Source organism: Echinococcus granulosus (assembly GCF_000524195.1).
Source record: "Echinococcus granulosus chromosome Unknown EG_S00014, whole genome shotgun sequence".
Lineage (NCBI taxonomy): Eukaryota > Metazoa > Platyhelminthes > Cestoda > Cyclophyllidea > Taeniidae > Echinococcus > Echinococcus granulosus.
The window spans coordinates 1,134,646-1,160,587 of record NW_020170394.1 but is presented as its reverse complement, the minus strand read 5'-3'; the positions used below and the strand labels follow the sequence as shown (position 1 = coordinate 1,160,587).

General features: G+C 40.8%; 1 protein-coding gene across 1 annotated transcript; it reads right to left on the bottom strand. All coding sequences in view use genetic code 11, as the record gives it.

The window, feature by feature from the left end:
* Positions 1–453: 453 nt before the first annotated feature.
* EGR_02998 (Dedicator of cytokinesis protein) lies at positions 454–25,334 on the bottom strand (the record flags this gene model as incomplete). Its single annotated transcript, XM_024492247.1, has 32 exons — positions 454–587; positions 1,748–2,023; positions 2,646–2,722; positions 3,104–3,402; positions 3,751–3,930; positions 4,152–4,253; positions 4,450–4,513; positions 4,694–5,049; positions 5,194–5,409; positions 6,148–6,279; positions 6,613–6,989; positions 7,320–7,394; positions 7,545–7,936; positions 8,142–8,362; positions 8,530–8,877; positions 9,433–9,678; positions 10,312–10,449; positions 10,858–11,214; positions 11,858–11,979; positions 14,623–14,887; positions 15,715–15,813; positions 16,354–16,449; positions 17,086–17,216; positions 20,262–20,580; positions 20,840–21,034; positions 21,525–21,823; positions 21,876–22,158; positions 22,191–22,299; positions 22,329–22,474; positions 22,505–22,761; positions 22,793–22,858; positions 25,076–25,334. The coding sequence occupies 32 exons, from the start codon at positions 25,332–25,334 to the stop codon at positions 454–456; spliced, it is 6,636 nt and encodes a 2,211-aa protein (XP_024353442.1).
* Positions 25,335–25,942: the final 608 nt, after the last annotated feature.

Below are 25,942 nucleotides of genomic sequence, written 5' to 3'. Positions count from 1 at the left end.
ATGTGGGAGGACGTGTTGCAGCTTCAGTCTACATCTGATGAGTATTGTTGGTTCCAAATATACGATGTCAAGTGATCGCATAGTAAGAATAGTTAAAACCTTATATGATGGGGTGAATGCGTACTGCATGTCTCCGAAATCGCCTAACGAGTGGTGAGGTTCTTGGTTTACAGCTCCTTTGATAAACTCAAGGTATTAGATGAGAGAACTCGCACCTACATTTGAAAAGAGGTTATTCTTTCGGTAGCCGGGAAAAGTAATTGAATAGGCATAAGTTAAACAGTAGCCTAAGGTGGTTGTAAAGATGTGCTGAACGCTCAAAACAGGCCCTAGTACCGAACGGAACCCATAGGACCACTATATGTCTAGTGTGGGTGGTGTGCCCTGGTGTTTTATCCAGACTGCTGACCTTCATATCGCAACACTGAGTAACCTAAGGTTGGTTGGGTGACGTCAACGTAGGTCACCTGCGTCTGGAAATTTTGCTAAAGCGGAACTAAGATCAAGAATAAATGAGCTCCTATTCTTGATATCTACGCAGATGAGAGCGTCATTAAGCGTTGGTGTGTAATTCACACGGCCTACATCTAACCTTTAACAGAAATTTATTGACGATCGGGTGTTTAACACCAGCTAATCTGCGCCATGGGGAAATCAAGAACGTCTGTCTTCGTATTAGTACGCGAATAAAGAAGCATGAAAGCCCCCATTTGTATGGTCGTACTTTGACCTTGCAGACCCTACTCAGTAATAAGAGTATGACAGCTGAGTCTTCAAATGTGATGAACAGAACTCAAGCAATCACAACAGGCGTTTGCCGGATTCAGTGCTAGTGGACACAGAAGGTGGCACTAGGCGCTTTAGACTTCGTATTAAGGTCGTTGCCACAGATAAAAGAATGCACAATTGTAGATCATACATCAATCCATTCACAAAAAGGGGAATAATAGCTGCAAAATCAAAATTGCAGGAGGATTCCCAGGGGAAATTTTTGGTAAATTTTACACAATAAAAGACCTTGAACTGAAGAAATAGATTAGAAATAGTTTGGTGAGAGGGATCTAAGGTAGAAATTAGGGGCGGTGAAATAGGTAAAAAGGCACTGGTTGTTGGTATATTGCAGCAAAATAAGGATGGATTGCAATGCCGACGGATGCCGTTGGATAGGTATGCGACAAAAACCGGCGCTTGGAATCTAGGTGACCGGATATACGGACGCTGAAATAAATGAAAAATTGATGATTCAACTGTACTAGTTTAGTTTGCAAGACCGGAGGGTCCGCTGAATTGGTTTAGTCACAGGTCCCCCCAAAGAGTTCCTACCCATTTTGCAACTCATCTGACACCGAGAGGAGCGTATCCAAAACCCCCGATAAACCCTACAAAACATGATGACAAATCGAATCAAACCCATGCAGAACACTGGAGAGAGAAGGTAGACACTTAGCGAGGCGAACCGACTCCGATGGGTTTAACCGAATCCGGCGCACAAAAGCCAAACGTAAAAACGGAAATTTTTTCTTAATTAAAATCGGAATTTCAAAGGCAATAAAATATGTGATTAAGCATTCATGCACCTCGCATATTAAGTTGATTAAACAGATCGTAAATATTGTTCTCTGGGTGTGCTTTCCAGGACCCAATTGGAAAAAAGAGTTGAAGGGTATCTTGTGTGAAACCTTGCTACGTGGAGGAGATAAGAAGCGAAAACCACAAGTATACATTAGAGGGACTAGCGTTCACTTACTCCGTGGTGGCGGCTTGGGAGGTTTTTTGGGCAAGGGAGGCGGAGCAGCATCGGAGGGAGAGGAGACGGCGCCAGCAGCACGATCAGGTTCGGGGAGCAAAGAGCAAGGCGGGCGTCGGGAGTCGATGTGGGGGAAGCGCGAGGCCTCTTCACCCGCGATGTCGTGGAGTGAGGAAAGGTCGGAAGGCCGCTCCGGTAGAGGTGGCGGTGTCTGTGGCAGCAAGGAGGTGGCATAGGTCTTCCTCGGCTCCTCCGATGGAGGACTCAAAGGGGAGTCTGCCCATTGATGCAAAAAGTGGAACACTATTGATGCCTTTTGATTGGTTGACTGTTTTTTTTAATCCTCAATAATATCTTTTGATTACAAATCTAAGTCAGAAATAGGATCGAACAAGGCTGCGTTGGAGGAAACTCACCCAAACAGTTGTCATCCAGGAAGTTCAGGTCCTAAAAGCAGACAGTTTATATGGAGTTCAAAAATAACTACCAGCACACTCTCGCATACGTATTGAATGGGCGAACCCATTTCTTCAATTTTGATATGCAGATAAATTAGCATCTGCAAACGGCTATCCAATTGTATGAAAGTGAAAAACAAACCATGACAATTTTCAAAATCATATCAAGGGAGTTTCCTAAGTAAAGAAATAAAAAAGCAAATTCACGAACTCATTAAATGTATTTAGTGCTATAGAGATCAAAAGAACACTTGAGTTACACTATTAATCGCACAAACACTGTAGCCTAAAATGAATAGCTTTCCGGTTTCTCTTTGAGACTGACTTGTCCCTAGACCTCAAAAACACTGAACACGAATCGAGTCCACAGGCCAATGTTACGTAATGACATGCAACAAAAAGCACGAGCAAAATAAGCCTCTCCTTGACCCGCTGAAAACTTGTACGCGCTCGAATCGATTGAGACGAATTGGGAATGTCCGGCGCCCTTCGATAGACTCTGCCAGCTCGATAGGGACTAGAAGCAGAAGTAAAGACAATTTGCGAATGAGCAAATTCAGAGCAAAAAATAATGTCATGAAATGGCGTGAAAATGAAAATTGGTATCTAATTCAAATATGAACTTGAGGATAAAGTTATAGTTAAGCCGAAGCGCCAAGCACACTTCAAAATTCGCAATCACATCGAAGCATGGTTTGACCTATTAAAGTGATATCATTATCGAAGGCCAGACATTGCAGGCGTTTATGGAAGCAAGATCTCGGAACACAATGCACTAGGAGTGCATTTTTTTACCAAACATTTAAGTATTTACCTTTCAGTGCAAACCAGTAAGAGTATATTGAGTAGTTAAAGCTTATAAATATCGAAACTGTGGTCGAAGAGCGGCACAACAAACTTAGTATGCGCAGCGCCACTCGTCAGGAGAGTGCGTTCCGAACTTCCAAACTGCATTTGTTCCTGCAATTGGAAGACGCTGATTCCAAACTTCATGCTCATTTCGTGTATGAGAGAGCGAAACTGCTCCAACATAGTAGGAAGTAGATTTGATATCGGCCCACCCGCTTCAGAGGAGGCTTCGAAATTACGACAAAGGGTGAGACCTTCAGCTTGAACTTGGAGAAGTTGAAAAATGGCATCTGAAAGCTGCTCTGACTGTCGCTCATCTGCTGAATCATCCACAAGGTTTACGCTGGTCTGCATAGAGGAATTGAAAACGAATGGGATCATTACATATTCACTGTGTATCAGTGTAATAGCGAAAGAGTGGATAAAATTAGTTGATCGTTCACCATATAGGTTAATTTATTTCGGAAGAGATTAGCTTAAAACAAGTAATCATATGTAAAGGCTTTGAAAAAGATGAAACTTAAAGATTGCGACTTATAAACTAACATTCAAATTGAGGTGAACTTGCAAAAACAATGACTATTTGTTTAATTGTATTTAAAGGGACCTGTTCTCAGGGGATAGACTAGTTGTTCAGTTAAAGGCACGAGAAAAATCCTCTTTAAAAATCATAAGTGAACATTCGAAGCAACTCACTAAGAGCGCAGTTAGACCTCCACTAACTGGGGAATGAATTGAAGTGCTCAATTTGCCAACGAAATTTGACAGAAGGGCCTGTGGATTCGTGCTGGAAGTAATTTCTGCAATCATAGAACTAAGTGATCGGGACATGTCCTGCACTAAATTTACCACCAACTCCGCTTTGCTCAGAGTTCGCTGAAAAAAGAATGCAAATGAATGGCTAATAATACGCATCTGAAAAAATGAATTCATTAAATAATGGCTCTCATTATTATAAATAGTATAATAAATAATATATTAACCTAAAATCAACCAAAAATGCCAGTACTTTAATTTGTCGCATAGGCCGCTTAAGAGGGAATAGAATAAAAAAGCAGTGGTGCGCCACAAAAGTGGAAGAACACGAGAAAACTCACGGTGGTGATGTCTTCAACTGGCATAAAAGACACGATGTTTGGCAACTTTTCGCTGAGAATATAGCGGACCTCTTCTGCGACTGGCATTTCCTTTCCATTCGCCTAAAAATAAGTTTTGCCATTACGGCATATTCCACGTTAGTAACAATTCGTAACTGGATAAATTTACTCATGCCAGTGCTTGTCGAGGTGTTCCCAACATGCTGTTTTTATAATTACAAAACAAGTAATCGTTGCAAAGTGTCAAATTTCCTAATTAAATAGAAAACAGTCTTGACAAGCACATCAAAGAACATACACTTTTCGAGGGCTTGAAATGATATGTTCGAGTAAACTGCCGAACCTGATTCCAGTCATAGTAACTGAAAAAAGAGATAATTTAGTGACATAAAATGAGCGGTTTGATAAACCTAGTAATAACGCTCAATAAGGCAAAACTATGACATCGGAACATTAAGAGTCGTTTAAAGAACGTCAAAGATTCAGTTAGCTGGGAAAGCCAAATGGCTACGAAGATGAGATAGTTGGAAGGGGCGACTTACGCTTTAATGTGAGGAGAAAGGTTCGCAGCCGCTTCACCCGAGGCCCAATTAGGAGGCAGCTCGGGAACAGGTTGCAAATTCCCCACCAATCGTATAGTAGGAACTTCGTCCGTAACCTGGGTCACTACTGCAGTCAGCGGCTGCGGATTGTGAGTTTCGACGTGGTACTCGGGGAACTGTTCACATAGGGTCATTTTCACTTCGTTCAACTGGCTGAGTGTGCGATAAACGACGGTTGTTCCGATGAAACCCGGTGAATCTTGGCGAGTGGAGAAGTGTAGAGCATAGTATTTGTAGCAGCACTGATTTCTAGCCCCTCCACTGACAAAGTTTGTGTAAAGCTGACTCTGCTCATTCTAAAGTAACAAAAAGATGGTGAAGTAGGGATAATTTTGACAAAGTGCATCCACCTTTGATAAAGAGTTAGATGAACAGTCAAATATCAGCTAACGAAAAAGAGAGGAGTGACGAAGCAGGAAGATTAAAACGCAGGAACTTACGAGGATAGCACCTAAACTGACGAGGTCCGCAGTTACGTCTCGGTAGAAGACAGTTAACTGATCGCAAACGTCGATAGCGCGCTTCCAGTCCCCACCGGCCTTCAAGTACTTGAGCGCATCCAAGAGGAGGGCCTCCTTGAGAGCGGAGGAGGAGATAATGCCCAGGTCAGCGTACCGATCAGACACCTCACTAATGTCCACCGAGTTGGACGACCACTAAGACAGAAAAGCACCTTTACACATGTCATAACCCACTTCACCGTAATATGGGTGCCCTAGCCTCAAAGCAACATCAGCTAATGCATGTTTACATTCGATCCATAATTAAATGATGTGTAACCAGAGCAAATAACTGTCACATGACTAGGTAAACCGCTTGATTAAGAAACAGGTATTATAATAAGGAGAGGGAGGATGAAACATTTTATAAAGTGCAAACACGCACGATTTACCGATCAATTTTTGAGCTCAAAATGTCAGTGATAAAAGAACGAAATGAATAACCACAGCATTAACTATTCAAAGGATCAATAAGTAATATTTCTGTTATAAACTGCCATTTAGGGTGCGCGAACACGGGCACCACCGAGGTTTATATTGCCTACACGTCTGAGTAAGCTGTAGGCGTAGACTGTCAGGGGTAGCGTGGTGGTACTATTCACGCCTACTTATGGTAGTTTAGTTTGCTTCGGTCTTACAGAGATTACTGGTGCATTTAAAGTCTACCCGTACGTAATACTGACCAATCAAGGAAAACGAACGAGCGCGGGTCTGCAGGCCCCTCTGGAATGTTCAGAAGTCAGTAGCAAAAAGGGAAATTTCTAGCAAGGCTGGGCAGGACATCTCTGGCAATTTTACGAAAAAAATCCAGAAAAATCGAGAAAAAGCAATGGAGAGGCCGCAGCACAAAATAATTTGTTTTTAGCAGTGAAGCTAAAAACAACGACGACTCACACAATACTGTCCGCTGATTCGTTCGAGTGTATAGCCTCTTTCTATATCATTTTCGGATTGCTCGTGCAGTTCTTCCAATTTAAAAAGATATCGAATCGTCATGTCCTTTCTCTTGATAGAGTCATAATAGGTCTAGAGGTAAAAATAAGACTTGGAACGAACTTCAAAATCATGAGGATTCGGTAATTGTGCGTAGATAAACTAGAACTAAACTAAACGTGCTAACGGTTACAAGATATAAAGGTAGATTATGGAAGTAGTGTATAAAAGTAATGAATACAGCCAAGTATATGTCACCATACGTTAAAATAATCTCTCTATTAGAATTTGTTATCAAATATCAACCAATTTAAAAACGTGTATAAGCACGAAGCCGAAATAGTAGATTGCTCAGGCAAACCTTGAATGAAGGCATGAAAAAAAACGTGATAGAAATTATTCGTTATAGTGTTTCGAATTGGTTACCCTCAAATTGTTAATTGCGAGCATTCCACTAAGCTTTGATCGTCTAGTGATGACCTCACTGTATTCCCGAAGGTAATTGATCTGTCGGATCATGTCACCCAAGATCCGGGTCCTTGATTTCTCCGTAGTAACTGAGAGATTCGAGGGAGAGAATTTGACAGGCGCTCCTCTGCGTAAGCCGATTGAAATCCGACGACCTAGACTCTCGATCGCGCCGTCAGGAACCTCTGCTTCAAGAAGGTTCAGTATTTCGGTGGAGAACTCGGGTAGTGCCCAATTCATTACTCTATCTATATCTCTAATGAGAAAGGGCTCAGCGGCCAGAGGATTTACACGCAGCATATCAACAAGCATTTTGACGCATATTTTGCGCAGTTCTGAAATTAAAACAAATTCAAAGGCTTACTTGCACGCCTCATTATTTACTACTCTGAAATCCATAATGAACAGCTTATTGACTAATTAACGGTCTCCATTGCTGACAAGTGATCACAAAAAAGGTCACTTAGATATTATTAAATTTGAAATTAAATCCCATTTTAAATTCTAAGATTGCATTCATTTAGGATAACGCATCACTATCGCACTACCTGAGCACCTGATTTTACTCACCAGTATGACCAAAGAGCATTAACCAAATGTCTGAAGTAACTATGTGCCAACGATGTCAGTAATCCGGGTCTCATATAGTTGATATAATGCATTACCTGAAACTGGTTCAGTCGATGCGCTTATAACAGTAGGAATGAAGTATTCCATGTAGCGTGTCTGATGAGGCTGACCTACAATTAAGGAAACCCGCTAACAGATACAACAACTAGTTTACTTTGCATACCTAATCAAGCATTCCGATTTAGAGAACTGTAAGGTAGACCCACCGGTGTATAAGAATAAACAAATCCTACAATAATATGAATTAGAAAGGAATTTACCAATCGCTTGCCAGAGTCGTTCCAACAAACGGACTGCGAAGACCCTAAGATCACCCAAGCAACCATTGGGGAGACGAGGTGCGGTCGCAACTACAGTAATTGTGGGTAGCTCTTCCAGCCACAAATGTGGTTGCGTAGTGATGAAATTACCAAGGCACCGCTGCAACGAATTGATGAGAAGGCGAGACTTCTGTTGGCCGGCATCCAGCTTCCCAGGGGAAGAGTTACTGCACATGAAATAGGGTTGCATGCAGACCTTGAAAATGACCCTCATAGTCTCCAACTCCACTGTTGATTGGAGAGCTAGCATTTCAACCCAGGGCTGTTCGCTCATGGACTCTGATGCCAGTGGGCTGACCAAATGCGCTGGCAAATTATGGTATTTGAAAGTCCTACACAAAAACAGACGTCGAGATTTTGATTGCAAATAATTACTTTGAAGTAGTTTAAGGAATGGGAACGATAAAAATGAGTTTCTTTCCAAGCATCGTTTGTAGATAAGTGAATGAACTGTTCTTCGGATGTGAATGTCGTAAAAGCATCAAATATTTATTTGAATGAGTGTTTGATGCACCTGAGTAATCGTAAGCCGTATACCTGTTGGTTCCATGAAGCCCAGGGTAAGCCGGCCATGAGTGAGAGAGGAGGAATATGAAGAAGAGCTCGTGCAGAAAATCACTTGTTTCAGTAAGTTCGAGTCCTACGCATGTGGCGCAGGTGCAGTTGAGACGTGGTTGATGTTTCGGTGTAAGAAGCGCTTCCCAGTCAGAGGATCGTATTTGTTGCAAAATGCTTGTAAAAACACTTGCAAGACAGCCCTAGATTTGAACAGTAAATGAAAAAACAAGGCTTAAATCCTTTGCCATTTATCCACACACACTAGTAGAATAGATCCGAAAAATTGTTTTTGAACCTCGATGAGGTAAGCTAAAGGTTAATGGTGTTAAAGAGGACAATCACCAAGCAAAACTATCAATCAACCCACCAAAACTGGTTGGAGGTATAGGAAGCGCGATTTGACAGGTGACTGAGTGGCGAGCAGCGTCTGTCCAGTGGTGGATGTTAGCTCCGACGATGCCGGCCTCGAATTCGGCGCAGAAGAGGCCGTCCTTTGAAGGGATAGTAGAATACGACCATACTCGTGCATCACCCATCTCAAAAGGCCCTGCTGTACGAATTGGTGGTGAAACTCGCGGTTTCCGGAGACCGAATCCGTCGACTCAGTATCAGAGGAGGCAATCACCGTCTTCACAAAACGCTCCATGAAGAGTGTGAGAATGTTGCAGAAATATGTCATCATGGAGTTCGTCTCTGACCGACATGGCTCCAAAGTCTGGATAAAAACGTTGAATGATTGGAATTTGATGAAAAAGCATAAATATTAACAAACCAGTTCGATACTTCGAAAGATGACAAAAATAGCAGCTTCTTGTGTAATGATAAGTTGTACTGCGTGAGTCTTTGTGAAAAAAGTCGATTTAAAGTGAGGACATTAAGAAACCATTATAACCCAAGAACTTTTAAGCAGACATGCAAAGCGCGTAGTGAGCTCGCGCGACCGTAATCCAAAATACTTTGGAACTCATAAGACTAATGCTGTGATAACAAGTTATTAATAATTGTTAAAGTAAACACACGCAAAGGAGGCCGCTCGGTGTTATTTTCATGGTCAGCAGCTAGCTCATAACTGGTATGCTATGCCCAACAACGTATCCGACTTCTTGATTTCAAATCGGCAATCCCATTTTTCACACGTAAAATGGGAATTTACTCATAAAAGATGACTAACAACGATATGTGACAACTGCATTCGAAGATTAAACAAATCGAAGCAGAATGAAAATTACCGGAATTATTGAAAATGGGATGGGAATAAAGGGGTTCTTACTATATCAAGATTTGCGCTGAATAATTTTTTGAGATTAGTAATGATAGGTGGCACGAGAATTTTCCGACACTCCGTATCCTCCATGAGGACAGAGCGAAGACAGCCACTGAGTATGTTGTGGTTGGGCAAATTAGGACACTGAATGGTGCGCTGCACCAGACGCTCCAGGTAATTTGTCAGACTCCGTTGGGAGTAGACAAGAGCCAGAGGATCTATCGTCTCCGAAATGTGCTTGAAAATGTGACTCTATGCAGAAGTCGATAAAAGAAGACGAATCGTTAATGCCTCATGTTAAAATAGCATCTCTAAAGTCAACCATGATTCAAACTGGCGCATACATTCACAGTACTCCCCACTCATAAAGGGCCTTGCGCAATTATTGTTATTGTGTATCGCAGGTAACATTAAAAGCATTAAATGTATACATTGGCAGAACGAGTCGCCTTCTACAAGAAGAGTTCAGTAAACGTTATTTGTATTGACCACGACTTAAAGAGGCACTAGTGAATGCCTAAGTGGCTTACTTCAAAACTGATACCTGACTGATGGTTTACCAAAACGAACATCAACACATGATCATCAGATGGCATTGAAATACAAAAAGAAAAGCTTTCAGTCTTCACGACAGAGTAATGTTTCAATAAAGAAAGGATGACAATAGCATAAGAATCGACACGATGAAGAGAAGGATGCACAGAATATAGACATTGCATTGAAGGATTTATGAAAACTTCCCATCTTGTTATATTTAGAAATATTGCATTTCAAGTAACCGTTGGTATTTATGGATGTAATTAAGAATTTTTAGAAGAATACAATAAGCCAAAGTAGCGGTGATAACAAACCCAACGGTACGATTTAGGTAAACAATCAACGTACCTTTAAAAGCTGGTCACTGTCCACTACTGCCACATCGAGGATGACGTCAAAGAAATTGTCAACAGCATTGGTAAATCGCTTTTCCGCTTTTTCGAGCATTCCAGGATTTTCAGTTCTCATTCTTTGAATTTCTAGTTCCTTGAGAAAACAGAGTTGACATCAACAGATGGTCTTACTTGAGGGTAGATTAAAGGTCTTACAAAAACACTAGAATTCCTATTTACAGGGTTCTAACGTTCATAAAACACTTTAAAGTATGGCTTAAAAACATGCACAAACTCTCACAGGATTTGCTTTGTTTTACTTTTACGTCTTATCATCGCTTTTAGAGACGGTTTCATCCTAAATAAGAAGGGAGTTCTTCGCGTTGACGCATTAGGAAGACCATAGACACTTGATGACATCAAAGTACCGTGAAATCACAAGAGGAACCCACCGAAAAAATTACTAAGATCTGGAAGTCCATTTAAGGGAAACAACATTCAGAATACCCTACACGCATTGACTTTCACAGTTTTAAGGTCGTGGCACCGAAGCAAAACATACTCGGGATTTGGCTATAAATTTGAAGGCCCAAGAAAAGACTGTGCAAATTTTGCTGACGTCGATGAGGCCGCCCTCCGTAGCAGGCGTCGTTGAGTTGGCCCGTGAGGGCACACTCCGCGAGAGAAGATCAATAAAGACTTGAAGATAGTTGAGATGCAACCCTGAGTAGACGAATACAGAGCTCTGTAAGTACTTCTCCAACAATTCTGATGCGACTGTGTTGGTATTTAATTCCCTGTAGAGGCGCGCCAACAAAGCGACGGTGAAATGATGCAGCTCTTGCACATGAATACTGGGCTCCACCGCATCACTTGTGGAGAGGATTTGTAGAAGACAGTCAATCAGTTGAATGCGGAACTAAAATGAGCAAAACAGAAACCAGAGCCTCCGTTTAGATCGCGGTAAATTAACTCACATGATTACAGCAAGTCAAAGGCACATTATCAGGACATAAACGAATTTAATCTTAGTAAATCACTTATTACATCCGTGTTAAAGTTTAACAGATACAAATACTATTCAAATATAAGGAAATAAATAATAAAGTTCAAAACGAATTGGGACTGCTGCTTTGCATTGAACAAGATCAATCGATTAGGAAATAAATATAGAAAAAGTGGAGCAAGTGAAATAAAACTACTAAAAAACGGAATAACGAGCACACAGAAAAAGTGTTTGATCAGAAGAAGAATACTGGCCATACAATGAATTCACGTATTTACCAAGTCCCTCAGATTTGCTAGCAAGATGGAAGTGTTTTGAAAAGAAAATTTCAATGATGAATAAATCCTGATTAGGAATCTTAAATTGATTCAATGCATAGATGGTACATGAACAGAACAGCGCGCACCTAAAAATACGTTGGGACACGTAAATCGAGTGAACTGCGGCTGGGAAAAAGTCGACATATTTCTTAGTGCGGCATACAAAACGTGCAGAAATGTGTTGCAAACGCTACTGACTCGGTTTACTTGAAAAACAAAAACAACAAAAGGAGCACTAATGTAAGTTCACTTGCCTTTTTCAATTCACTTTCCTTTTCGGCATGTGATATTAGAAGTTTCAGGCAGAATACAACATCGTCCATATTCTCCCGCCACGAAAGAATTTTTGCTAGATGCTCTATAAGAGATTTAACACAGTCCCTGTTCTTATACATATAATGCTACACGCCAATTTAAAGAGAACTGTTCCCTCGGGTACATGGGAGGGAATACTTTATAACTGCTTAATGAAGGTAAGGAAACTGATAACGTATATCTGAACAAGGAATAGTTATGGCCAGCTAAATAAAATGTAGTGGCAATGCAGTAAACTTCTGGGATCGGAAGTAAGCTAGTGCAACGATACCTTCAACAGTAAACATATTCAGGAAATAATTGGACTTATCAAGCTAAACCAGTCAAGGGAATTTACTTAACATTCCAGGTTATAAATTTCCATTTTTGCCTAGAAAGCAAATACATTAGTTCAGCTAACTCATCCATTAATTATAGCTGACAGCACGGAGTGTCTAAGCAGTCATATTATCGGTTGTATAAAAGTAATGACCATTACAACCTCGTACCCATAGTTCACATAAAATTCAAATCAAACTGCAGAAGACGATCGGTCTGCTTTTCAAGAGGCAATGAAAAAATTCTCCTGACAGTACCATCCTCATGCTGAAAAAGGTTTTAAGATGGTGAAAGACAGGAACGACTTTTATTTGCTTAAGGAGTGTCATTTTTGATAATGCAATTTAAGGCTTAAACTGAGGTACCAATATTAAATCCACAATTAAACACAATCTTCCGGCAAGTCGCAGCCTTTGCCACTGCTAGATAAACTGAACCGTCAAGGAATTTAAAAATTGAACGAGATAACTTCGAAGGATATTTGGGATTATCCACCGATTGATAATGGTGTGGCTAAGCCAATACCATAGGTTACTTCGCCATCGCAGACTTGAGTCTCAAAAGAATATGCCGAGAAATTCAATTTCACACGACGTGTTGAAATGTGGGAACTGTGGCACTGCAAGACGACAAGTTCTGAGAGGATGCCGACAGACGCACCAAAGGATACGATTAATCGCCTCATGATGAATGAACGTCGAAAATTGCCACATCCACGTAGGGAATGCGCCGGCAACAAAGCAAGATCCTTGAGTTATTTAAAGTTGGGAAAAAAAAAGTAACATTATTCACACGAAAGACACATTGACGGAACTAATACGACTACACGGAGTATGAAATGAAGCATAGACGAGCCTCAACAGACAGAATCCATTAAAGAAGGCTGACCGCGAACCCCTCGTGAAGCAAGGTAACTTAGGACGATGTACTGAGGTTAAATGTTTAAATTCCCGCGATAATGAAGCAATTATCAAAAATGAAGACCGAGGCAAACAATCAGGTCTTTAAAAAACACTGATGAACAAAAATTACTGAAAGATCTGCAAACAGGGGTGGCCAACGATTCTACAGTCATGGGATTAGTAGCATCGCCCTCGAACTTAATCCGACAACTGATTACTTAAGCAGATAAAATTTCTTCCTTGGGGCAGTCAACGCAGAAAATTGCAAACCAGACGATTGGCCGATGCTAAAACTCGTTATCTAGAGTTGAATTCAAAAATAATAACAACTCGCATGCATCGGAAGAGTGCCAGAGAAAAGCACCAATACATTTACTGTCCTCAATGCACACGATAAGAACTTTCTGGTACTATAAAAGAACAGAGGCTGTCATAGGTTACAAAATAAACCTGACTCTAAAGCGCTATTTTTCACCATAAGAGTCCGGATCCGAAACGAAAAATGAAACTAGTTGACATGTGACAATAGGGCAACGTTGCTGGAGCCTGGGTTAAGAACTAGGCAAAGAAAACCCGACCGGCGGTCAGGCAGCCGCGTGATAGAGCAAAACGTAATTCATGTGGCGAACGGAGGCTGACGTGAACGTGACTGCGTACCTTAGAGCCCACGACATATCGACCTACTACAAACGCTGTTTATAAAAAGTGAATCATGCAACAACTGTCGCCACCAGCTACAAAGAAAAAACAAAATTCTCCAACCGAGTCTAGGGATGAAATATTTATGGGGAATTAAAGCACTCATATGGATGACAATATTAACATCGAAATCCCGTAAAATTTGGGGCCAGATCGTTTAAAATGTATGCAAATATTACTTAAGTGAGATGCCAAGGTATATCACATTGTAACCCGTCTTACCTTGCTTGCTTCATTGTGTTTACTAAAGATTCCGATTCTATAGATAGAAATAATTTCAGAAATGCCCAATACGCGTGTTGCATTTAGCGTAGACTTGAGCTATACGGGATCCTAAAACTATTTCCAGATTGTAAGATCAACGATAGTGCTGGAGAGGGCATTAACGAATGATGGGACAGGTTAAAAAAAATACATTATTCTGCAATATGCGTTGCTGCCAGCTCACCTTAAGTAAAAGGATCTGCACCTACAGGGGCGAAATAAATTAATTAATCAAACTAAAGTAACGAGTTCAATAACCACGTTTAGAAGCCATCGAAAATTTAATGAAGAATCGAGCGATGGACAAGTCTGCGAGAGTCTGGATAACAGGAGGATGCTGCAAACCAGGCTAATCAATAGCGACCGTAGACTTGAGGCCTGCTACAATTCCCATTTGGTACGCGCTTGCAGTTGAACAGGAAAAGTACTTTTACGTGAAGTTAATAACACAGCAGTTTGGCACTTGAATGAGACAAGTACTGTAGCAGTGAACAAAGACCCACCATCAGTGGTGTATTGGTTACTGGCCAGCAAAGTGGTAACATTCAGAGTATCCGGCTGTCTGCTTGTCCGACCAGAAAAACTGTTTGCCATGGAATTTAAGAGAGAGGCAGCCATTGAGCCGTGAGCAAGACCATTTTCACTTTTTCCCAAGCCAGAACTCTTGTTTCCACCACTACTCCCCGAACTGTTGATACTGCCAGGTCCCACGAAGGCTATGGCCTCCTTGCTCAGGTACTTGCATTCAGCAATGTCGTGTTCATCCATCTAATTTAGGATAGGCAAGGCATACATTGATTAAAAAATATTACAAAATTAAATCTAAAAGGTAAAATAGAACCTAGATTATTTCGAAATACGAGCCCTGCCACTTTCGGAAAGAAGGGAGTAGAGTATATGGCAGATAAATTGTTGACCTTACCATGATATTGATGAATGCAAACAGAGCAAACTGGGCTACAGAAAGTCAGTAAATTCAGAATTTCATAAAAATGAGATTGTTCGGCAATAAACGTTTCTGCCAAAACACAGATTGCCTCAGCAGCTACCTGTCCCTTACCCTCAACCAATTAGATGGATTAGCATAATCGAAACCCATTCCCATTCTTTATCCCAAAATTGCGTTAGCATCAAATCAGTTTTATCATCAGTTAGTCGAATATTTTTTAACATAAAGCATGGGATGAAATTGAGTTCTGCTTCAACATCTAATTGATGCTGGATAAATGGCAGACAGCCCACTAATTTGAAAACTCGAATCTCACAGTGAGCAGACCTTGAGCTCATTTATTCACGACGTTATTGTAATACATTGTCTCAGTCCAGTTCATAGTCAAGCTGTGGTGTAAACATCGTCAGCATATTCCGAAGTCACAGCCACATAAAAAAGCAGAGGCGTTGTTTAGCCACATATGTGCAGTCTTGGTCAAACTAAGTACACATCCACATAAAAGGCAGGTATTGACTGAGTTCCGGACGCATAATGACTCCGGATTTCTACCAACTCCGACAGAACTGGCAACAGAAGTTAAAGAAAGCATAAAATACAGCAAATCCGTTCACAAATAACGAAACGAGAGTTCATACAAACTCACCTTGTGTATAAAAAGCGAGTAGTCTCCATCTTTGGTAAAGGCGTGCTCATCTGGTGACCCCAAGGGTAGAAAAGCCACACCAAGCACCTTATCCCGCGGCTCTAGAAACGACACAATTGTGAATTATGATAAGAGCATTTAAAGTCTCCAGTGCTAGCGATTCTTCATTACCAGTTAAACATGCAATAAGAATCGCGCGAAAACAATAGAGGCGATTTCCACAACTTGGGTAACAGGATAGCCACATAATTTTTATGTAGGGAAAAACGGCATGATAACTACATTTGGTTTGGTTTGTTCCTACTTTATTTTTACCATACAAAAATTATAAAAAAGCTATGTTTTTAGTATTAGTCAAAGCTTATCATGAATTTTGCTAAAAGGTTTAAATGAGAAGAATATGAGGACCTGAGGCTTTCAGACGCCGCAAGAGGGACAAAAAACATGGTTAGGCGGTAGCAACGACATACTAACGAGGGACTTATGACGAAGCAAACAGTGAGCCTCTATGGAAGTGTGCGCGATTCAGGCAGATAACATAAAGAACTTTCCGAATCGGTTAGGACAGGCAAAGCAGCTTATTGTGCCCATTAGTTAGCAAGACAAGGAGTGAAACGAGCAGGAACAGAAGACGCCTACCGAAGTCCAGGTTTTTTTTGTCTTCTTGACGATGAAAGAGGTGGGGGCTCGGTGAACGGAGCCATCGAAGCTGACCAGACCTGTTGAGGCTTCCGCCTATCACGGCTGTAGGGAAATGTTTTCTTGAAGAGTAAACCAATTTTCCATCCTTGGAACTTTAGCGAAGATGTGATATGGGCATGCTCGTCAAGGTAACCCACTCACTAATTTAGGTGATTTTGACATGCGAAAGTATACTATGCACAATGCAAATATTTAACACCGCCGAAAGTCCTTTTCGAGCAGCAATTATTTAAAAACTATCGTTATAAGGAATTTTCGTAGGGTGAAACCCTGTATCATATGGTATATGCCATTCTGGAAAAAAAGGAATCAGAAGAAACTGATATATCAGAGAATTGCATTGGATACTTGGTCCGCCGGAGACGAAATTCATTTCGTATTCATTCTGGATGGATTATTTCGATCGTTTGTCGCTGCAAGCAGCGACTAGGTCGCTGAAACGTTTATCTGGCTTCCATGGGACGGTCAACCTGGCTAATGACGCACTGTCAGTAATTGATAATAAACATACTATAGTGCACATCGGAATTCAAAAGGTCAGATTGAATGGCCATTGCTAGTGGTTACGATTCTACGTTGTACCATTCATGGGTTTTTACCCAGATTAGCAGTTCAAGCCATGCAATATTGCAACAGCCGAGTGAGCAGGTAACAGTGCATGCCTCGTACCAGAATCATAAAGGGGTTTAAGATCTCGTCCGAAGGATGGACTAGGAGATCTAAGCCAGCGAAAACGACCGCTTTTCGTTGGGCCTCCTGATAGAGGGGAACACGAAGGATTATCAGACTCAAATGACCTCCTATGGAAAAAAATATGCCGACGCGTGTGACTATAGCCAAAAGCTGATGTACGAAATAAATTAACTTCTCAGTTCTAGATTTTTGTGCAATTTGTACAATTTCCATTTTTCTTAAAAAACTACCCACATTAAATATCGAATTAGGCTAAAAATGAAATAAAACAACATAAAAAACGAAACTATAGCCGACATGAAAAATTCGGAATACGATACCAAAGATTAGAGGGTGCAAAATGTCAGACCAACTCTTGATTTATAGCCGTGTATACAAAATTAATCTGATAGCTGAAATGTGTAAAACAATAACCACTTTAGCAGAGAATAAACAGAATATGTTATTGAAGAACATTGCAAATGTAAGCAAAGCCTTTACCTCACAAGATAATTGGATGCATATGGGACCTCATAATTATTATTATCGAGTGTGAGCCAAGGTCACCTCCATTTTTTCGAAGCATGTGTTCACGTTTGATATGAATAACAAATGAAGCATTAAAAATGGAACCCTAGATGCGGCACATGTGTTGTGAGGGGAATAGTGATGTAACCGACCTGGAATAGAATGTTCCACTAACGATGGATGCACAAGATAAATTAGACATGTCACTCATTATCACCTACGGTGTGAATCGACAATGTAGACGGGCAAATAACTTACAAATGGCATGACTTACCACAATCGTATAGTGCTTTACCATGACTTATATTCCACAAAATACCTTCGGTTCTTGAGCCACTGGATGCTTCAACCCAGGACTAAGAAATAGAGTCAAGCAAGTACTTGGTGAGTTCGGTAAACCTAATGGCAGTTTTAATTGAGGACCCTTTTTTCAACCTGAAAACCGTTATGAGAGGAGTAACAAACGGAACATCACAAGCGTGGTTACTGAAATTAAAATTATAACGAGCATAGATCAGTAATGTGGTCACGCATACAAATAAACGCTTTCACAAATTGTTCGCGACAAGCAAATTCGTTAAATGAATAGAGTTAAAAGCGTTACCAATTTGACGTTTCTTACACGACTAACTTTTAAATTGAGTGAAAATCCTGAGTTATTTCGCTTTTGGACCGTCAAAAAGTACAATTGGTTGGTAGACGGAAGGCGGCAATTTGCAGAATCTTTTTTACTACAAATATTGTCCCTGGGATGGAACAGCAAGTGCTTTCATTTAGGATTTTCATGCTCCTCGAGCGCCTTGCAAGGAATGGATCAAAAAATTGGCCAGAAAGTGCGTTCAAAGGAAAGTGCTACAGTATTAAGGATGTTAATCGAGCGCTTGATCAGATCAAAAGTATTTTTATAATTTTGAAATGAAGGGGTACAGACACTATCTCAAAACGACATTCTTCTAGAATTTATCTGCAAAGAACAATGGGAAAAAGGAGACCAATCCCGAAATGGAGGATCGTGAGACAAAACGTGGATGATTTAAATATTACAAGGTTAGCAGAGACAGAAAATCGTTGTAGATGTGAGGGAATAAGAAGAGTAAGAGATAATCAACCTACCGGAATTTCTACGTAATAATAAGAAAGTCAGTGGTAATAATAGGGGCACATGAACACCATGAGACTGCAACATTTACACCCTTATTGCCAAGGCACTTTCAAAAAAGTGAGCAAGTTCATTTCCTTAATGAGGTCGTGAATTTGCTAACGTGACGCATTTGGGTTTGCTGATGCTAAAAGCCGTAAAATGTCGGGCTCTTAACGAAAGTGAAAACTGAAGATAGGAATAGAAATATTAGGTAATGAAGGACAAAGTGGTCGGAATTAGTATGCACTAGATTATAAAGCTTAACTAACAATGGATAAGGAAACAGTAATTTCTCAAAAGTAATTAGCGTAAATGCATGTTACCATTTATGAAATGCCATAGTCATAGCGATTAAAATAAGGAATCGCGACAACCGTTCGCATCGCGAAGGCTGAAAAAGTCCAGTCATCCGAAGGAAATAATCAATTAAAGAAGTTTGCCATTAAAAGATTTTGGTAGTGGTGGATAAGTTGAAGTACTGGTCTGATTATCAATAGCAGGACAGTAATTCAAAGCGTGAACAGACAAGTGGTAAACACAGTGAATAGCATGGATGCACTCAGCTTGAATCGCAAGAATCAGATTTAATGAGGTAGTAAGCGAAGTATGAGCACAAGCATTCCATCACTTAAGTGTAATAGTTTTTCGGTATATGATTTAATCGCACAAGAGCAGTGTACGAGAGCGAAATTGGCACATTCGGCAAAGAAACCATTACGGGTAATAAAAACCACACAACAAACCGACGACGACCCAAATTCACATATGGTACATACTTATGTGCAAATAAATAAACCCGATCCATTGTGACTGCCAAAATAACCTTGTAATCAAAACCCAATCTCGAGGAGAATGCACTTATCAAATAATAAAGACAAAATCGAGGATGCATAACTTTTTGAATGAATAAAACAAGCAGTCACTCCGTAAAAGAGACTTGGTTGAAAAATCATACAGAAAATGTATCCGGCAAAAATATTTGCCAAATGAAGCTATTTGGACCGATTCGGACGTTGAAATGCTTTAACACCGTGGTGTAATGGTCGAATTTACAGCCGATCTATTAAAAAGTTTACTGTGATAAAAATGGAACAGCGGCAACTCCAAAAACAGCTTGGTTCCTACTGGAAACGAGACCTATTCGAACAATCCCGATCTGATAGCCCCAAATGGAGCTAGAGAATCTTTGCCAGTTAGGAGATTGAAATCAGATTGGTGGAACAAACTATGGCATTGTTACTTGTATGATGTTAATAGATATGTTAACGCAGTAATGAAATGGATGAAGTAGGGGTAAGGGTAACTAACAGAAGTGTTGACGCAAAAGACTGCGGAGCAACGACCACAAATCCTGAACGGTATTATATCTTCAGGTATTAGTGCTACGCCGGTGGCAAAAGCGACAATGAAATTGGAGTTCGGTAAGATCAGTTAAAGCACACAGCGAGAGCAACTTTAATGGCAAGGGTAGGTGGTGCAAAAATGTACAATACAAATGGCAAACCTGAAACTGTTGAGCGATGCCTAACGATAAAGCGCAAGTGAGCTGATGTCGGAGTTCTCTGTGAAAAGGTCACAGAGCGTCCAGAAGATCTTAAGGATAAGGAGGACGATATGACGGGCTCAATGTGGTCCTCAGCCACCGTGGAGCCAGCAAGTAGATTTTCCAACTGTGAAAAGTGATCACCGGCGTATTGCATGTTGGAGGAGTTCGTCGACCAAGGCATGGCGATGCGGATGAGTTCGTTCCAACGTGGTTGGCTCCGGGAAGCAGATATACTTGATACGTATTGAGTATCTCCGGTACTTTCTATCCATGGGAGCTAAAAATAAAGCAAAATTGCCATCTTGTACTGTCTGATAGGTCATGAGTGGTAGGAAAAAGACTCAAAATCTGGATCGTGATCACCGCCCATTTGCGTTATCCGTTTAAAACCACTTCAAGATTCACAACAAATATATTTTTACAACTGATCATACCGATAACAAAAACCATGTCTACGAAACTACGATTGGAAAACAGTGAATCTGACGCGTTGTTCAAGGAATAAAACAAAATAATTGGATGACAAAAATACTTACAGGCCTGCCATGAGGATCTCGCAGGCTGATCTCAACCTCAACATTATATTCCTTGCGCGTCGCTGTCTTGTCAAAGGAAGCTGACTTGATTGTGACAAAAAAGTCGTTACGGATCGTTTCTGTACTGCTAAGGTTACCTTCTAAAATTCCATAGGGACGCGCGATGATGGCGCCCGGGTACTCTCGCCGTACAAGCTACGAAAAGGCGTCGCAATAAAATGCACGGAGCTCATTGAGTGAAAGCAAAAAAACAGTTTGTTTCCTTAAATTTATAATACACAGTCAAAAAACCGAAAAAATGAGTAAGCTTGATGAGAGTAATAGCATATTCGCTTACATGGTACGACTGAAGATCTAAGGTTTTCACACTTTTTATTTCAACGTCTAAATCTTCTGATGCATCACTACTGATGTTTGTTTGAGAAACCGGGTAAGAAGGGGGTAAAACGGAGCCAACAGGAGCACTCTCAGTTGATTTGAAGATACTAGCAGAAGGTAACATGTCCAAAACGGAACTCCGAGTCTCATTTGCAAGCTTATTCAAGACATCAGAATGACAGGTTTCGGAGGAACTAAAGTGACACGCAAATAAGTTGTCAGTGTTGGGGAAGAAAAGTGTGTTAATGCATTAAAAGTTGCAGACCAAATATTTGTTTCAGACCAAAGTCGAATGAGCACTAAAAACTTGCTTTCGAAGTGTCACGACCCTAGATGGGCAGACCAGTGGGTTCCTCGGATGCCGCTCAAGGAAGCGCGGAGTGTGAAAAGGGAGCAGTGTAGATAAGAGATCCTTCGTTATGTCCAAGCAGGCGATTGCCATCGGTCGCCGAAACCTTTCGTTTTCGCCGACCGACAAACAAATGTCCATTTGTGCATTTCTTCCTCTTCTAGAAATGACAGAGCCTACTCTATCCGCCATGATAACCAGGAGTATTCGTGTGTCCGAAGGACTAAAAGGTTTTAATTCCTGCAAAATACAGTTTTCTGAGTAGAATAAAAAAACTAACCGAGAAGATGACCGATGTCTTTGGCTCACGGCGGCTACCTTCAATTATAGCATTTTCTGAGATCCGACAAAAATCACCAAACTGAAGCCCCGAAGATGAGAAAGAACTTAAACTGGTGCCATCGTTGTTTCCTTTCAAAAATTCAATGAGATGATTGTGCACGTTTATAAGGTGAGAGTCTTGGTCAGATCCACTACCAGTTGATGAGGAATCGGGCAAACGCATAGACTGAGATGCCAGAAATAGAGTCAACGTGTTTGAGGGATATCTACCGAGTTCAACACAAATGTGAAAAAGATCACCCCGCGGTCTCTAAAGGGGTTTAAAACTATACAATGATAAACCTCTCTCTCCTTAGACTCCTTCTCATTCCGTATATACTCCTCGTATAATTGAACACTTATGTAGCTCAACGGATTTGGCAAGCGTATTTGAAGTGGAAAACCAATGTACCTAGGGATAATAGGTAAAACAGAGAATACCTCTCGCAGAGTGAAAGGAAATCGAGAGCGTCACATTTATGCCTTTTCGACTCAGCTTGACTAAAAGAGTGCCTCATTTTATCGCTACACCCAGCCATTTCTTGCAAGTAAATAGTCGCCTTATGAAAAACTCGCCTATCACCAACCTAGACGGTTAAATAAGGCAAAAATCCCACCGAGAACATTTGTTGGGCCATGGGTAGAAAGGACATGATCTCAGCATATATTTCCGGAAGGTCTAGGCCCAAAGGTTCTTCTGTGCAGGAGACGGGAAACACTCCACGCATTGTGGAGGACCCACATTTGAAACCATAGTACCATTGGGAAGACGGTGTTTGGTTTAAACCGTCACTGATTTGATCAACATAAACCCAATCACCCAAAGAAATAGAAAAATTCTCCGAAAGCGTTGGATCAGTAAATTTGGATATAACTTAAAAGTAGTAAAAAATACTAAAACTAACCTCTTCTCCACTTAATCGCATCGGAAACAGGCGACCACACCATGACAATGTCAATGTGGGTAGAAGCTAAAAATACCAGGCTGAGTAGTGCCACAGGCCTGACCTTATTTGGACCACAACAAATAGGGCAAAAGATTTCTACATTGCCATACAAACAATAAAGCAGAAATGGTTAAATGAGTTTTCTATTTTATTAACAAACTTAAAAAAGTACTAAAATAGCACAATTTAAAAGGGTACACAATAGATGTTTTTAAGGTTGCCAGCAAAATTTGTGGAAATTTGAAGAGAGTTTTCTTATCTTAAGGCCTTACACTGTACCAACAGTCCTCCTTTTTTGACAAGACAATACGTGGTTGCATTTCGTATTCGATGAAGACCGAGGGCACTACACGTGTGAAGGTATTTAGAATCACACAGTTGAAAATATAAAGAATATCCCCTCAATGCAAATAATCTTCAACAATTAGATGCTGATACTTTTTGCACCCAAAACGAAAAATCCCGATCTGGTCTGTAGCAAAACAATGTGACATGGGTGAAGAAGACGTCTTGCATTCCATTGATAACATTGCTTCACGTCGTCTTCCACCCTTGCCGATGCTATCTCAATCAAGGCAATTCGGTATTCGGCCAAAGTTTCAGCCTTTTACTCAATTTGTCACCATGCTTAAGATGCTGGCGCCGTAACCATTAAAAGTCGTTAAAGCTGGGGTCTGTTAGCGGTTCTGAACTATCCGAGCAGAAAACTTCCCAAGAGTTTACATGGCGCGCCAGACTAAAAGCACGCAAGGAGAATTTGAGGGACGTAGTCGTGAACCTACGAACTGGTGCTCCACTTCACGAAGTGCCGTCACGCATCTCTTCACACCCCCTCGAACGAAGTGACGGAGCGTATTGCCAGATTACCCAAAAGATAGGCCCATCCAGCAACTACTATATTTGTGGGACAATTGATGTTCTGAATTAATGTGGTGATCACTTACTCATATGAGGTATCCGCAGTGCTAATTCCCACTTTTTTGTACATACTGTTCCGATTGCAAATGAAAGGACGTTGCTCTTGTGGACGAAAACGATATTAATAGGCAAAGTTGCGGAAAGAATGCTGCAGTCAGTTTCATGTTGCAGTATGTTGCTCAACCAGTAAATCTGTCAAGAGGAAGTCGGATCCTGCCAATTTGGGCGCCCAATAAAAATGAAAGCAAACCTAAACTTGACTAAAATCAGAGAAGTTTGCTGATCATTTGTGAATTCCAGGAGTGTAGCGCAAAGTGCCTCAAAAAACCAATGACGAAGTGCAACCGCCCGAGCTTCGATCACATGAATAGAACGCATTCTACCATGAATTTTACGGAGAGCCTTTTAAAAATAGAAGGACGTAAGGTAAAAAGCCTGCCTTAAGGAACAATAAGACATCTATTGTTGATATTGGAAATTATGGAGCGAGTGGCCTTACCTAGATTTCAAACCTTCTAGCGTATGCTTGAAGTGCAAAACTGGTCGGAAATAACATCAGAACAAACGGAAAATGCGTCCTCATTACTGCTTCACGTGCGTCTTATGCGTCAAATGCACCAAACCATAATATTGTTACCGGCACCCTTTATAAAAGTAGCTAACCAGAGGATGTGTAATACATCTTAATCCAAACAGCATTAGCCTAAGAGCACGTAACATAGGTACATTTATTTATTGACCAGGTACTACCCGTTAGAGATCGACATGCTCCATCATTTCAGCTAAAATGTATGCAAAAGCTATTCGTATTGAGGTGGGAAGTTGGGCTACAGTGGTGGAAGGAGATAACCTTCTATCGAGGCAAGAAGGTTCCAGAGGATCGACGGATGATGAGGATCAAATCGCGAAATCCAGAAAAGGATTAGGACCCTTGGATTCTGACTAAAATGTCCAATTTCTTAAAGGCCCAAATTATTACTTAGAACCACTATTCTTACTGAGAATTTGTACGTGATAAAAACGATGAGGGCTTGCTGGAAACTTACTTATTTTCTTCACGGGAGCTTATGAGCAATCATTAAGTGGGAAGTGAACTGACCGAAATCTACTCTTGAGAAGGGAGGAGAGCGGTAAACAGGAGGAAGACTTATTCAGTCGGCGGCACATTTTCATTAAAATTAGGAGAGGGGTGTAGTACGTCTTTAAATTGACCAAGTGAGAAGCCGGAACGGATTTGGCGCATTGAAGGATTGTATGTTAGAAAGATGTTACAAAATACAAAGAACAGGTGAAAGGACCAAGTTTTGGACTAAAATTCGAAACCGGCCTTCTTTAGGTTCCTTCTAGCTTCGTCAATCTGTTGCTTCAGTTTCTCAGCCTCACCAGGACAGTCATTGAACGTCACCACACCATATATTATGAAGAACAACGAAAAAAGTCCGAAGGAGACAATGATGGCAACAGGTGAATACAAAATTATAAGATCCAAGGCATTAGACCGGCTAAATGGGGCGTATAAGACACCTAGCCATACCGCGATAGAAAGCACTACGCCAGTAATCCAACGCACAGCCCTCACCATAGGCGGTGTTGCCACGCTAAAACGATCTGCAAGCCCTTATCAAACTTGCACATGGGAGCTCAAGGTCAGTACCTAATTTTAGGCCGCCATGATGGAGTTTTACAACCATTATGCTTAAAAATCATCACCCATTTACACGGACCTTAATATTTGAGCCTCTTGTGGGCTAAAAATTTATTTCTGATTGCGCGGATGTGATTGCTAACACCTTTAAGGCGGTTTTAGGGTGCACTAAACCTCGCTAATGTAATAAGGTAGTCAAGTGCCAGTTTCACATTTTGATTATCATTAGGTAGCTTATGCAACTATGAGATCATAAGGTCGGTTGCGCCATACTGTAAATGCAAAATCAAAGAAAAATATGGAAAACCCTAACCATTTACATTAAACATTTTGCAGCTGACAATTTTAAAATGCAAATTCACTTCCAAGCAAGCCATATACCCTTTGGCAGTATTTTGGATAAAATGTACACACAAAATGACAGTTTTCCTGGTTAAATAGTTACAAAACTTACGTCAAACTTGAAATTAGCACTTGTTCATGTGTTTCTTCATTCTTTGCTAAAAGTTCATTGGTTCAGAGTTTTGTGAGCGCATGTTAGATTT